Source organism: Oncorhynchus mykiss, chromosome 9 (assembly GCF_057628025.1).
Source record: "Oncorhynchus mykiss isolate SJ-2025 chromosome 9, ASM5762802v1, whole genome shotgun sequence".
Lineage (NCBI taxonomy): Eukaryota > Metazoa > Chordata > Actinopteri > Salmoniformes > Salmonidae > Oncorhynchus > Oncorhynchus mykiss.
This window is the reverse complement of record NC_143030.1, coordinates 17,003,043-17,019,650: the sequence shown is the minus strand read 5'-3', so window position 1 is coordinate 17,019,650 and position 16,608 is coordinate 17,003,043. Positions and strand designations below refer to the sequence as shown.

The window sequence follows — 16,608 nt, the reverse complement described above, 5'->3', positions numbered from 1 at the left end:
CTCTGTCAATGCAATACATCCCAACCTTTCTGTCATCCTCCTCTTCCTCAGATGGCCGATGCTGGTGGTCTTCCCCAACTCACCCAGGTAACACATTTCACACTTAACTGTGTTACGATTCAGATACACCACACAATATTTATCTAAACATTACATATACATTAAGTACAATATAATGTATCTTCTTATTGTCTGCTTACAGCCCAGCAAACTGACTGAGGCGTTCAAGTACTTCATCCAGGGGATGGGCTACAGTAAGTTCTCCTCCGTTTCTAATCTGTGGCAATGAGGAACTGCTGTGACCTATAGTGCTACTGTCTCTCTATATCAATCTAATAATCCTCTCCCTCTCTCCCCTCCTCTCTGTGTCCCCTCTCTCTTTTGCCCTCTCTCCCTCTCTTTTACCCTCTCCCTCTTTCTTTTACCCTCTCCCTCTTTCTTTTACCCCTCCCTCTCTCTTTTACCCCATCCCTCTCTCTTTTACCCCATCCCTCTCTCTTTTACCCCCTCCCTCTCTCTTTTACCCCCTCCCTCTCTCTTTTACCTTCTCCCTCTCTCTTTTACCCTCTCCCTCTCTCTTTTACCCTCTCCCTCTCTCTTTTACCCTCTCCCTCTCTCTTTTACCCCCTCCCTCTCTTACCACCTCCCTCTCTCTTTTACCCCTCCCTCTTTTACCCCTCCCTCCCTCCCTCTCTTACCCCCTCCCTCTCTCTTTTACCCCCTCCCTCTCTCTTTTACCCCCTCCCTCTCTTTTACCCCCTCCCTCTCTCTTTTACCCCCTCCCTCTCTATTTTTCCCCCTCCCTCTCTCTTTTACCCCCTCCCTCTCTCTCTTACCCCTCCCTCTCTCTTTTACCCCCTCCCTCTCCCACAGTGGCATCGTCCATTATGACGCGTCTGTCTCGTTCGCGCACCGCCTCACTGTCTTCCTCCTACTCCATGGACGGGGAGCGTCAGCGTTCTCGTACCCTGTCTCAGAGCTCTCAGGGCGGGCAGATGCCCCCCAGCCCCTCCCATACCATGGAGGTGTCCTGCTGAAGAGAGAGAGAGAGAGAGGGGGGGAGAGAGAGAGATGGATGGAGAGCTAGAGGGATGGAGAGCTAGATGCATGGGTGGTGGGTGAGAGTGGGACGATAGCATTTGTCACTAACCCACTCCCACATCTCTTAAACCTGTCATTCCCCCAGACCAGCTAACAGAAAGAGACAGAGAGACAGAGGGAGAGATATGCAAAAGTAGATATAGTAAAAGTAGACGGACAGAGGGAAAATGTAAGACCGTTAATAAAACACTGTCCTCCCACAATTCATCTCATTCTAAAACTGTCCTCCCACAATTCATCTCATTCTAAAACTGTCCTCTCACAATTCATCTCAACCTCACCTATTCATCTCTTTAGAGAGAAAGAGAGAGAGAGAGAGATTTTCACCTAGACAGCGAAGGATAGAGGGAATGGATAAATGAAAATAGGGAAAGGAAGAAAGGGAGAATTTAGGAACAAGGGAATATAGAAAAAGGGTAGCAAGGAAAGGGCATTTTAGGGGTGTCGGCCAGTCCTCTCTCCCTCCCTCTATCGGAAAGTCTGTTAGCCTATAGAGCCCTTTAACCTATGGAGTGGGAAGGGTCTGTAGTGACCTCACCGTAGTGTTAACTAATAGTAATAATTATGATAATGAGAAATATGACTATGATATTAATGCTATTAATAATTATACTGACAATGATGTAATAGTAACGTTATAACAATTATTCTCTTTAATTTTAAAGTTTGAAATATTATGAAATAGAAGAAAAGACTTTAGCAGAAATACTTATAATGAAAATGTGTTTGTGTCAACTCCTTTAATTAATCAATTTTTAATGTTTTTTTGTATTGTTGCTTTTTGTAACCTGCCTCAGTGAAGGGGTGAGGCTTCTCATTGGCCATGTGAACCTTAACCATAGCAACAGCCAATGAAAGTCTACTTCCGCCTCTCTGTTGCCGGGTAGATCATGTCTTCCATTAGCCCTGTTCAAGTGACACATTTTTGTTCCCATGAGGGGATTGGGGTGGGCGGGTAAGGGGGGTGTGGTTGTTTGACTGTGTGGAGCATCTGCATGCCTGATCTGATTTCAGCCAATGTGAATATAGACGGAATGTTTCCTTTTCTTTTGTATGCAAATATGGGTTTGTTGGTGTGTGTGTGTGTGTGTGTGTGCACATGTGTGTTTGTTATTAAGCTTTTGGGCAAAGATTAGCAGATGACGATGATGAGGATGGATGAAGAAGAGTGACATTATTAGTGAGTTAAGTCCTACACTAGTAAATCAGTAACAAGTGCTTCCAATGCTGCTGGCAGTCCCAGACTCGACCAGCAGGGGTCACTGTGTTTGTCCAATAGTCTTTATGACGACATACATGCATGTACCTGCATGCTATGGAGTGAAGTTTCCCTCTAGCTACAGATCTAGGATACGCTTCCCCTCCACCAATCCTAACCTTAACCATTAGTGAAGAAAATGCTGAACTGACCCAAGATCATCATCTGTGGGACAACTTCCCCCTATTCCAGCCTGCATATACCTCACTACTAACATACTTTAGTCTTCATCAAAGAGATAAAATAGCAAATTCCTTGTTGAACAAGCACACTGTACATGTTGTGTGATAGCTAGATGTAGGCATTGCATTGCCCTATAGTGATGCACTCACCGATCATGACTGACAGCTCAGAGCACCAATACCAAGTCTATGACTTTGACTGACAGAGCAGCGAACCAATACCATGTCTGTCTGCTTGACTGTCAGCTGAGAGAACCAATAGCATGTCTCTCTGAAGTCAGGAGGTATGTGGAGTGGACAGTACTGGACTAGAGTATAGAGGTATCCGTATAGAGTAGGGAGTGTGAAATAAGGCATTATTGTGTGGTTCTTTGTGTGTTCCAGGGTGTTTGTGCGCGTTTGTGACTGTGTTTATGTGCCGTGCAAGTGTGTGTGCATTTGAAAGCTCTCATACCTTCTAAGCACAATTTAAGAGACAAGATGAGGAAAGGATAGAACCCATCCCCTCCCATTGGACCTTATAAATCAACAATGAACCAGCCCCTACACTGCCAACTCCCTAACCCTACACCCTAACCCTTACGCTACACCCTAACCCTAGACCTAGAAGATGACTGTCCACACTCATCAAGTCATACTATAGGAACCCTTCTCTGTATGGATCTCAGAACAGTAAAGTCAAAGCTAAAAACAGTTTTATAGGATTGTTTTATAGGATTGTAATACACTTTCAGTGAAAACTGAATGTTAAATTGTCAATGTGATCTGCATATAGTAAAAGGTCATAGACTAAAGGTACATCCATGTGAAGCTTAACACTGCCCTGATCCTAACCAATGGACTGAACACACTGTTATTTGACCCAATTACAGAAAACACTTGGAGAGCTGTGTGTATGTTTTCGAGTGTGTGAATGTGTGTGTGTGCGTGCAATGTGTGTGTTTGATTTCCGTAGTTCCGTGCAATCATTAATATGGCTTATATAACGTTTTAAAAGTATTACTTTCAATTTGAGAAACCTGTTTGCTCGTTTCTTTCCGGTTCTCTTCAGAGTTCCGCCCCTTCCTCTCTTTTTATAGTAGTCTGGTTGGATGGTTGTTGATGGAGATACTGAGGATAGGTCGGTTAAGGGTATTTTGATGATGGTGATGATGATGATGATGTTCCTAGATAATAATTGGAACATTATTTTAATGATATTTAGGCTCCTCCTAGTCTTGCATTGAGAATCAACCAATCTGGAATGGGAGCCTCGACTAACAAAGGGGAAATGGGTGGAGCCTAATAGTTTACCAATAAAGGGAAAGGGGGGGGCTTACTGTTTGAGTTGAGTGGGCTGGGCTGTGTGAATGTACGCTTGTCCATTTCTTCTTTTAATTTTTACCCTCATTTTTTCCTTCAATCATACTCTTTTATTTTCCTATTTTGTTGTTGACCATTTAGTTTTATTAAGTGAAGTGTTAGTTTACCGCCTCAGTGTGCTCACAAGTTAGACAAGCGTGTTCGTTCTTGTGTAACTTTTTTTAGCAACAGCACTAAACAAATGGGAGAATAATATAAATGATTTTAAAACAAACAGAACACAATCAAATTTACTTGTGTGGCTAATTTGTCTGTGTAATAAAATAAACAACCTAAAACATTAATGAGTAGTAATAAAAGACAAGAAGAAATCTTGACTGTTCTTTTCTTTATTAGTCCAATTTGTGATATTCAAAATGACATTGGAGTGAGTTTACAGAGAGGAGATTGGGAATTGCTTGTACAAACGTGTATATGAATGTCTAAGCTATGTTTTTGTTTGAGAACGGCTTCAACCAATCAGGCGTCTTCTGCTGTACTTATCCATATCCTTGTTATGTTGCCGTGGTTCACCTCGTTGCTAACCGACACAACCCACTCACTACACGCTGCAATTACCTACAGAGAACAGTAGTACTTCCTGGCAAGCAAGAGAAACCCAACTCCTCTCTCTGTAAAACCGGTTATCAGTGGCGGTTCTAGAAGAAAAAGAAACACACACCTATTTAGGCGAGGTGGTGGCTAGCGGAGTAGAAAACATGAAAATAAAGGAGAGCCGCACACTCTAGGAACTCAGATGCAAAAATGTAACGTAAACTCGTACATCGCCTTGGTCCGTACAATTGCCCTTATTTTAGCGCCCCAAAAACGTAATACTTCCAGATCAAATGTAATGTCAATACCAGTGTAAAGCAGTTTCTCCCCTTTCCAACAGAATCTATTACATGACCTAAACGCTGCCCGTTTCTGCATAATTCAAGCAGGCAATGAGCCCTGTTGGGTCTTTTTAAAAATGGCGGGTGGGGAAGCGAAACTAATGCGTGATAGTGATGTTGTGTGGGATTTTTTTTTTTTTTTTCACTCGATCTGTCCAACTTATCGCCTCTAAAATGTAAATAAAACACTATAAAGAGTTTATATAATGTGTCGTTACATACCTATTTGAAGGTTTGTGTCGAATTTGAATCGGGTTTTTAGGGCGGTGCTAAGTGATCTTAGAAGTAAACAGCGGCTTTGATAAAGATGATCGCATGCAATGATGACGCAAAAAATGACTAGGTATCCCCCCTTACCCCGCCGCTGTCCATTTCTTGTTTTTAAATGAGATAAGTGCTACACCTGGTGGAGAGAGATTGTAAAGGCAGAAATAGTTGCTTTATGCGTGGTGCTGTACGTTACGACACGCCACGATGTAACGGAGGGTTCGTTTTTTTCAACTTTTCTCCAATACTATAGAGCCATTACCATGCCGATCAACTCTTGAATAGAAGTTCACACCCTCCGATTTTGAAGTCACTACAGTCCCATTTGTTTTCTTTGTAGCCTCGTTTGAATGTCGCGGTTACGCACATTTGTACGGAATGGGGGGAGTTTATGTTTCGACAGACGTGCTGTCTTCATCAGGGTCTAATCACAAACACTGCGGGATGACTCGTTTATACACACAGGTGTCTGTAATCATGGCCAAGTATGGCCTAATATCATTGGTTAATTCTCAAATATTAAAATGGCATACAAAGAACAGCATATAAAAACAAATGGATAGCATACGATCATAGGTTCATTTTAGACTACACAAGCTTACAAACAATTACAATGGCAAAGTCACAATAATCACAAGAATGGCTTCAGATCAAAGTCTACGTTGAGACCGAAGGGAACAAGGGTCTTTAAATTAAAGATCCAGGCAGCCTCTCGTTTTAACAATAATTATCAAGGTCACCCCCTCTCCTAGGGAGGGTGACCTGTTCGATGCCAATATAACGCAGAGACGAAATCGAGTGGTTTGCTTCCAAAAAGTGGGCCGCAACTGGGTAAGTCAAGTTTTTACACCTAATGGTGCTACGATGCTCTGAGATACGTACTTTTAATTCACGCTTTGTTTTACCCACATCATTTATACCACAAGGACAAGTTATAAGATAAATAACTGCCTTATTACGTGCTCCACTAACACCTTTGATTGGGATCGATTTCCCTGTTTGTGGGTGTTTGAAGGATCTACATTTATAAGTGCCATTGCATTGAGCACAGCCATTACACTTGTAATTTCCATCCAGTAGGGGCGCAAATAGACGTTGTTCAGGAATATCTTGGGGTGGTAAATCAGAGTGTACCAATTGGTCTCTGAGATTTCTGCCCCGCGAGAATACGACCAAGGGAAAGTCTCGGTAATGTGTTTTCGGACCATCATTGGATTTTAGATTGTGCCAATGTTCAGTGGCGGTTCTAGCTTGTATGGCTCCCTGGGCCAAAAAAGCACCAGTCAAATCAAATCACATTTTATTGGTCACATACACGTAGCGAAATGCATGTGCTTCTAGTTCCGACAGCGCAGGAATATCTAACAAGTAATCTAACAATTTAACAACAACAATCTTATACATTCACACACAAGTGTAAAGGGATGAATAAGAATATGTGCATATGCATATGTGGATGAGTGATGGCTATTGGCATAGGCAATATGCAGTAGATGATATAGAGTACAGTATATACGTATGAGATGAGTAATGTAGGGTATGTAATCATTATATAAAGTGGCATCGTTTAAAGTGACTAGTGATACATTTATTACATCCAATTATTAAAATGGCTAGAGATTTGAGTCAGTTTGTTGGCAGCAGCCACTCAATGTTAGTGATGGCTGTTTAACAGTCGGATGGCCTTGAGATTGAAAAACAGCTTCTGTCTCTCGGTCCCAGCTTTGATGCACCTGTACTGACGTCACCTTCTGGATGATAACGGGGTGAACAGGCAGTGGCTCGGGTGGATGTTGTCCTTGATGATCTTTTTGGTCTTCCTGTGACATCGGGTAATGTAGATGTCCTGGAGGGCAGACCACACTACCCTCTGGAGAGCCTTACGGTTGTGGGCGGAGCAGTTGCTGTACCAGGCAGTAATACAGCCCAACAGGATGCTATCAATTGTGCATCTGTAAAGGTTTGGGAGTATTTTCGGTGACAAGTCAAATTTCTTCAGCCTCCTGAGGTTGCGCCTTCTTCACCACGCTGTGGGTGGACCATTTCAGTTTGTCTGTGATGTGTACGCCGAGGAACTTAAAACTTTCCACCTTCTCCACTACTGTCCCGTCGATGTGGATAGGGGGGGTGCTCCATCTGCTGTTTCCTGAAGTCTACGATCATCTCCTTTGTTTTGTTGATGTGCAGTGTGAGGTTATTTTCCTGACACCACACTCCGAGGGCCCTCACCTCATCCCCGTAGGCCGTCTCGTCGTTGTTGCTAATCAAGCCTACCACTGTAGTGTCGTCTTCAAACTTGATAATTGAGTTGTAAGCGTGCATGGCTACGCAGTCATGGGTGAACAGGGAGTACAGGAGGGGGCTGAGCACGCACCCTTGTGGGGCCCCAGATGTACTTTCCTACCCTCACCACCTGGGGGCGACTCGTCAGAAAGTTGAGGACCCAGTTTCACAGGGTGGGGTCGAGTCCCAGGATCTCGAGCTTAATGACGAGTTTGGAGGGTATATGGTGTTAAATGCTGAGCTGTCGTCAATGAACAGCATTCATACATAAGTATTCCTCTTGTCCAGATGGGATAGGGCAGTGTGCAATGTGATTGCGATTGTGTCGTCTGTGGACCTGTTGGGGCTGTAAGCATATTGGAGTGGGTCTAGGGTGTCAGGTAGGGTGGAGGTGATATGATCCATGACTGGTCTCTCAAAGCACTTAATGATTCCAGAAGTGAGTGCTACGTGGCGATAGTCGTTTAGCTCAGTTACTTTAGCTTTCTTGGGGACAGGAACAATGGTTTCCCTCTTGAAGCATGTGGGCACAGCAGACTGGCATAGGGATTGATTGAATATGTCCGTAAACACATCAGCCAGCTGGTCTGCGCATGCTCTGAGGACGCAGCTAGGGATGCCGTCTGGCTAGGGATATACACGGCTGTGATTATAATCGAAGATACTTTTTTTGGTAGATAATGCGGTCGGCATTTGATTGTAAGGAATTCTAGGTTAGGTGAACAAAAAGACTTGAGTTCCTGTATGTTGTTATGATCACACCACGAGTCGTTAATCATAAGGCATACACCTCCACTGTCAGGTTGGTGGATGTAGCTGGTGTATAAAGTCAGGCGCAGGAGAGCAGAGATGAGTTGAAACAACACACTACTCAACAGCACAAAGTAAACAATTTACAAAGTGCAAAAAGTATGGTTGGTAGCCTAGTGGTTAAAGTGTTGGACTAGTAACCGGAAGGTTGCAAGATCGAATCTCTGAGCTGACAAGGTACTAATCTGTTGTTCTGCCCCTGACAATGCAGTTCCTAGGCCGTCATTGAAAATAAGAATTTGTTCTTAACTGACTTGCCTTGTTAATAACGGTAAATAGTATCATTTAATTTCCAGGCACTTGACAATGCAGAATATATAGACCTATAATTAACAATACATATCTGTAGAAATGTTTTAAAACCGGGTAACTTTCCCCAAATTCCCAGATATTCCAGAACTCCTGGTTGGAAGATTCTACATTTCCTGCTTATTCCTGCTTATTCTTGGAATTACAACCCTAACAATACATGAAACCTTTAGAGACCAAGAATACATACAATAATTTATTCAGGTATGTTCATAAGACATTCATAACATTGTTATAGGCACTATAGAAATACTTATTGTATTTTTGGTCACTTTTCAAGATGGAGCGTTTGTTGTATTCATATTTGTTCTACTCTGCCGGTGAGCGTACACCTGTAAAAAGAAAACCACCACTACAACAGCCACTACTACAACCTCCATCTCTCCTACTACAACCTCCATCTCTTCTACCAGAATCTCCATCTCACCTACTACAACCTCCATCTCTCCTACTACAACCTCCATCTTTCCTACTACATCTTCACCTCTTCTACTACAACCTCCATCTCTCCTACTACAACCTCCATCTTTCCTACTACATCTTCACCTCTTCTACTACAACCTCCATCTCTCCTACTACAACCTCCATCTCTCCTACTACATCTTCACCTCTCCTACTACAACCTCCATCTCTCCTACTACAACATCCATCTCTCCTACTACATCTTCACCTCTCCTACTACAACCTCCATCTCTCCTACTACAACATCCATCTCTCCTACTACATCTTCACCTCTCCTACTACAACCTCCATCTCTCCTACTACAACCTCCACTTCAATTACAAGAGAGATTACAACCATGGGTATGAAATTACTTCTACACAAAACTCAACAACCACACCGTTTACCACCACTACAACAACAGCATGTCTATATCTATAGAAACAGTTACTACATTAATATCTGTAACTACAGCAACAAGTACAAACACCATCTCTCCATTTTCAACCACGTCTGATGAGACAACCACCACAGAGGATACAGCTGCATACGTAAATGCAACGGCCAACTCAAGAGTTACAACTTCCCATGTTGTGACACCCATATCAACAGCTACAACAAGAGCAAAGACTGAATCTAGTGTAACAACCACAGCTGTCACTATGGCAACAACAAACACTATTCCTCTAACAACATTCAAAACGGGTTATTTATTTACATGGTCAGTTTATACTACGATCAAGACTACATCTACTGGTAGGAGTACCACTTTATCAACTACCCAACGTCTCAAAGAAAACAGCTTTGACTAGTACTATAATGATGGAGCAGAGATGAGATGTCAACTTTACAGGCAATACTCAACTCCTCCAGTCTCCAAGAATCTCAACCTACTCTCACTGGTGAGTGGTTGTTGACAGTTTGAGTGCATTTGTTTTAAGAACTCACTTATAAATTCCTTCTCTGTCTCTCTCTCACACTATCTCTCTCTCTGCTATTGGAATAAACCATAGTATATTGTGAACTACACTGTGATCAACATTTGGCATCGAAGGAGAAACACACCTCTCCAGCAGAAACTAAACGTAGCCTATATATTCACACTCAGACACAAATGTTACACATATTTCAGTTAAAGTAGGTGTTCAATCACCTGTGCATCATACAGATGTTAGGCACCACAGCATTGACACATGAGAGCAGTTTGTTCAATCAAGAAGAAACGGACCAGCCATAATTCCTCCTTTTTTTAATGCAGAATGACCATTATTAGGCAAATAATGGGGGCCTCAAGATAAAAAAATTAAAATGGCCCGGTGTGTGGGCCCCAAGGAGAATGGTCTGGTGTGTTAGAAATGCCAGATCTGATTTCAGTCCCATTGAGTCCCTGGTCTCTTTATATTCTCACATCTATCATGACCTGATTGCTTAGAAGCTTCTAGAAACTGAAAACAATCTGACAACTTGTCAAATTCTCCTGTCATTTCTTTAAAGTAATTTATACTCTTCTGACACATCTCAGCTGATGTTCTGATCTTCTAAACAAACTCTCTTTCAAGGGCATCATCCTTACGTATCCTGAAGATGGCCAAGAGCATATCAAGAATATGTTGGAGAGTAACTAACACCACATTCAATTCTTCTTCTCGACGCCCAATTATGTCACTCAGTTCAGCCACTCTCTCAAGCATCCCAATGACTTTTTCTGCCCCACTCAGACCTCCAGCTCCCGTCATGGATGTACTGGAGGACATTTCCTCTAATGCTTTAATATTTATTTTGATTTGTTTCAGGCATTCAACAATTTGTTGAATATTATCTTGGAATTCTTATACAACTTTCTTAACATCGTCAATGTTGACTAAGAACGGAAATGATCTCCACCAGCTGCAACCAACACAGCTCCAACAAGCAGGGCCACAGCTCCAGTAAAGTGGGCTAGACATACTGCCACTAAGCCACTTACCCCAATTCCAATCCCAGCCTTCCTCACTGTAGAAGCATTCTCCTGAAAATGTTCAACATCATCGGCTGTCGTTTTAAACTCATCTGCTCTTTTTTGTAAATATTTTGTTGTTGAGTTTCTTGAATGATGTTATGCTGTCATTGAGTTTTCGTTGATCGTCAGATAGTGAAAAACAGAAGATGTAGTCAGACAGCATCATCCAGAGGAAAAACATAAACCCACAAACAATAAGTTTGATTTCCTGAACTTGAAGCCTACATTAACATGCACCATATCTTTAATTTTAATCAACTTTTAACATTTCAGGTAGTGTTGAAAAATATTTTTATTTAACTAGGCTTCTGCCTACACATTATACAGAATTACTCTTTATCATGTATTTAAAGAGAAAAATAGTTTCTTTTTTTCATAGTCAAATGTTTTATTAAGTAAATAAATATTACTTACTAAGGGAGGGGGGGGGGGGGGTCTCCATGCTCCCTTTCCTTGCACCAGTTGCCATATCTGACTTTGCTAAGTTGTGTTCCTGTAAGACGGTTCACCAGAATGAAGCTGCAGCACTTAGTTGTGTTCTGGAGAGAGAGGAAACAGATGCTATTGCTCAGTGATAAAGCTTTTAATCATACAGCGAGACATTGTGAAGGTGTGTGTTCTAATGTCTATTGATTACAGTTAGATATCAATGACCCCTTTATCTGAGGATTAAGCAGCTAAATATGAACTTTTAGGTCCGCACTTTGCCTGTGGTCCTGGAAGTGAAAGTAACTTGATCAGGGTGAAATGTCATAGAATCAGTACTTGTTTTCAAAAGTACAGTCAAATACATGTTTAGGCACATACATGTTTACTGTGAGTATTGTAATTATATTGTAATTATATGTTACAGTCTGCTTAATACATTTCTTAGATTTTGGCTCACTAAAGGTACCGAACTAGCACAGTCAACTCATCTAAGAGTGACTCTCCCCTCCCACCACTCTACCAACAATACTGTAGTACCACTTGACACCACAGAGGGGCAGCACCAAAGAGTAGGGAACAAAGTATTCTTGTATTTCTTGCTTCCTTGTAATTAACCTGATGGTATGTTTTTATTATCCTGTCATTGTTCTAAAGTCAAGTGATCTAGATTTGAGTTATGTAATAATGTAAAGAAAACTGGGTAGAGTGTGGCCTGGCACAAACTTTAGGACATTGGCACACACATACACACACACACACACACACACACACACACGTACATACATATACACACATACACACACACACACACAGAGGATATTTTTTTATATTTTTATTTCACCTTTATTTAACCAGGTAGGCTAGTTGAAAACAAGTTCTCATTTACAACTGCGACCTGGCCAAGATAAAGCGTAGCAATTCGACACATACAACAACACAGAGATACACATGGAATAAACAAAACATACAGTAGAACAAAAGAAAACAAAAAGTCTACATACAGTGAGTGCAAATGAGGTAAGTTAAGGAAATAAATAGGCCAGGGTGGCGAAGTAATTACAATATAGCCATTAAACACTGGAATGGTAGATCGGCAGAAGATGAATGTGCAAGTAGAGATATTGGGGTGCAAAGGAGCTAAATAAATAAATACCAGTATGGGGATGAGGTAGGTAGATAGATGGGCTGTTTACAGATGGGCTGTTTACAGATGGGCTATGTACAGGTGCAGTGATCTGTGAGCTGCTCTGACAGCTGGTGCTTAAAGCTAGTGAGGGAAATGTGAGTCTCCAGCTTCAGAGATTTTTGCAATTCGTTCCAGTCATGGGCAGCAGAGACCTGGAAGGAAAGACGACCAAAGGAGGAATTGGCTTTGGGGGTGACCAGTGAGATATACCTGCTGGAGCGCGTGCTACGAGTGGGTGCTGCTATGGTGACCAGTGAGCTGAGATAAGGCGGGGCTTTACCGAGAAGAGACTTGTAGATAACCTGTAACCAGTGGGTTTAGCGACGAGTATGAAGCGAGGGCCAACCAACGAGAGCGTACAGGTCGCAATGGTGGGTAGTGTATGGGGCTTTGGTGACAAAACAGATGGCACTGTGATAGACTGCATCCAGTTTGTTGAGTAGAGTGTTAGAGGCTATTTTATAGATGACATCACCGAAGTCGAGGATCGGTAGGATGGTCAGTTTTACGAGGGTATGTTTGGCAGCATGAGTGAAGGATGCTTTGTTGCGATATAGGAAGCCGATTCTAGATTTAATTTTGGATTGGAGATGCTTAATGTGAGTCTGGAAGGAGAGTTTACAGTCCAACCAGACACCCAGGTATTTGTAGTTGTCCACGTATTCTAAGTCAGAGCCGTCCAGAGTAGTGATGCTGGACAGGCAAGCAGGTGCGGGCAGTGATCGATTGAATAGCATGCATTTAGTTTTGCTTGCGTTTAAGAGCAGTTGGAGGCCACGGAAAGAGAGTTGTATGGCATTGAAGCTCATCTGGAGGTTAGTTAACACAGTGTCCAAAGAGGGGCCAGAAGTATACAGAATGGTGTCGTCTGCGTAGAGGTGGATCAGAGAATCACCAGCAGCAAGAGCAACATCATTTATGTATACAGAAAAGAGAGTCGGCCCGAGAATTGAACCCTGTGGCACACCCATAAAGACTGTCAGAGGTCCGGATAACAGGTCCTCCGATTTGAGACACTGAACTCTATCAGAGAAGTAGTTGGTAAACCAGGCGAGGCAATCATTTGAGAAACCAAGGCTGTCGAGTCTGCCAATAAGAATGCTGTGATTGACAGAGTCGAAGGCCTTGGCCAGGTCGATGAATACGGCTGCACAGTAATGTCTCTTATCGATGGCGGTTATGATGTCGTTTAGAACCTTGAGCTAATTTGTAGGGGTCCAGATTTTGCAGCTCTTTCAGAACATCAGCTATCTGGATTTGGGTGAAGGAGAAATGGTGGGGGCTTTGGCGGGTTGCTGTGGAGGTTGCCGGGCAGTTGATCGGGGTAGGGGTAGCCATGTGGAAAGCATGGCCAGCTGTAGAGAAATGCTTATTGAAATTCTCAATTATAGTAGATTTATCGGTGGTGACTGTGTTTCCTAGCCTCAGAGCAGTGGGCAGCTGGGAGGAGGTGTTCTTATTCTCCATGGACTTTACAGTGTCCCAGAACTTTTTGAGTTAGTACTACAGGATGCACATTTCTGTTTGAAAAAGCTTGCCTTAGCTTTTCTAACTGCCTGTGTATATTTGTTCATATTTTGAATATGAAAATGCATATAAATACTGTCCATATAGATCCCTAAAACTGACTTGATTTCAAATAGTAAAAGTCTCAAAAGAACACACTATACATACATTCACCGCAACAACACCAATGATAAACTCCTGTCTAAACTTTCTCAGCTGAATAAATGCAGGTCTGATGGTAGTAGAATATCCAGAGGTGATGACGGTTGAGGTTTGTCTGAGAGAAACTGAACTCTACTGTATGGGAAAGAATGAACTTATCTGAATTATTGTGTATAGAAGGTGTGTCCTGTAGCATTGTGTGTTCACCAGCTGTACTGAAAGTCATTTCAGGCACCCACTGTATGAACAAACAGAGTGGAAACTACATTCTGAATGATGTATATCTTTGTTTTTGAGCATCCCTTCTGTTATTCTATCATTTGCTGTATTTCCACCAATTCATTAAAAAGCATTTATCAAGACAAATACATTTTGTGTTTCTTTTTTTCCATGTGTGTTTTGTGTGACTTGGTGTTAGTTTTACTTCAAAGTACACTGAGCATATTAACCTTTTGGAAAACCTTCCTACTATTGAGTTGCACACCGCCCCCCACTTTGCCCTCAGAACAGCCTCAATTCTTTGGGATATGGACTCTACAAGCATTCCACAGGGATGCTGGCCCATGTTGACGCCAATGCTTCCCACAGTTGTGTCAAGTTGGCTGGATGTCCTTTGGGTGGATCATTATTGATACGCACAGGACACTTTCCTTTGTGAAAAACCCAGCAGCGCTGCAGTTCTTGACACAAACCAGTGCGCCTGGCACCTCCTACCATACCCCATTCAAAGACACTTAAATATTTTGTCATGCATATTCACCCTCTGAATGGCACACAGACATAATTAATGTCTCAAATCTTAAAAATCCTTATTCAACCTGTCTCCTCCCCTTCATCTACACGGATTGAAGTGGATTTAACATGTGACATCTATAAAATATTATAGCTTTCACCTGGATTCACCTGGTCAGTCTGTCTATGTAATGGAAAGAGCAGTCATCCTTAATGTTTTGTAACCTCAGTGTATATTGTAATGTAAGGCGTTGGCTGGAGAGTGACTTGTACAATAATCACATATTTTGTGTGTGTGGTCTTACAGGGGTCTGGATGTGGGCCCTACGGTCCTTTTGGAGCAGGTGATAAGGAAGTGGAGAATACAACACAGGATAAAAAGGTCAGGTCAAAAAAATACAGTTTTATATCTTTATGTTTGAAGCCTGAAATGTGGCAAAAGGTCGCAAAGTTCAAGCGGGCCGAATACTTTCGCAAGGCACTGTATATCCCCACCCACTTTGCCAAAGCACAGCCCCCACACCACTAGAGGGATATCTTCAACCACCAACTTACCATCCTGAGACAAGGCCGAGTATAGCTCACAAAGTTCTCCGCCACGGCACAACCCAAGGGGGGGGGGGGGGGGGGGGTTGCCAACCCAGACAGGAAGATCACATCAGTGACTCAACCCACTCAAGTGATGCCCCCCTCCTAGGGACTGTATGAAAGAGCCCTAGTAAGCCAGTGACTCAGCCCCTGTAATAGGGTTAGAGGCAGAGAATCCCAGTGGAAAGAGGGGAACCGGCCAGGCAGAGACAGCAAGGGCGGTTCGTTGCTCCAGAGCCTTTCCGTTCACCTTCACACTCCTGGGCCAGACTACACTCAATCATATGACCCACTGAAGAGATGAGTCTTCAGTAAAGACTTAAAGGTTGAGATCGAGTTTGCGTCTCTCACATGGGTAGGCAGACCATTCCATAAAAATGGAGCTCTATAGGAGAAAGCCCTGCCTCCAGCTGTTTGCTTAGAAATTCTAGGGACAATTAGGAGGCCTGCGTCTTGTGACCGTAGTGTCCGTGTAGGTATTTACAGCAGGACCAAATCAGAGAGATAGGTAGGAGCAAGCCCATGTAATGCTTTGTAGGTTAGCAGTAAAACCTTGAAATCAGCAGGGTCCAGAGTAACGCCGAGGTCCTTCACAGTTTTATTTGAGACGACTGTACAACCATTAAGATTAATTGTCAGATTCAATAGAAGATCTCTTTGTTTCTTGGGACCTAGAACAAGCATCTCTGTTTTGTCCGAGTTTAAGAGTAGAACGTTTGCAGCCATCCACTTCCTTATGTCTGAAACACATGCTTCTAGCGAGGGCAATTTTGGGGCTTCACCATGTTTCATTGAAATGTACAGTTATGTGTCATCCGTATAGCAGTGAAAGTTAACATTATGTTTTCGAATGACATCCCCAAGAGGTAAATTATATAGTGAAAACAATAGTGGTCCTAAAACGGAACCTTGAGGAACACCGAAATGTACAGTTGATTTGTCAGAGGACAAACCATTCACAGAGACAAACTGATATCTTTCCGACAGATAAGATCTAAACCAGGCCAGAACTTGTCCGTGTAGACCAATTTGGGTTTCCTATCTCTCCAAAAGAATATGGTGATTGATGGTATCAAAAGCAGCACTAAGGTCTAGGAGCACGAGGACAGATGCAGAGC

General features: G+C 42.6%; 2 protein-coding genes across 2 annotated transcripts in view; both read left to right on the top strand.

Moving 5' to 3' along the window:
* ndrg2 (NDRG family member 2) overlaps positions 1–4,214 on the top strand; it is a 37,286-nt gene extending 33,072 nt beyond the window's left edge. Inside the window, exons 14-16 of the mRNA XM_036989203.2 lie at positions 52–87; positions 203–254; positions 874–4,214. Of these exons, the coding sequence (XP_036845098.1) occupies positions 52–87; positions 203–254; positions 874–1,037 (252 nt within the window). The 3' untranslated portion in view covers positions 1,038–4,214. The remainder of the gene's footprint in view (positions 1–51; positions 88–202; positions 255–873) is intronic.
* Positions 1–16,608, top strand: part of LOC110532929 (fucolectin-like) — a 235,673-nt gene that overhangs the window by 97,341 nt on the left and 121,724 nt on the right. The window lies entirely within an intron of this gene.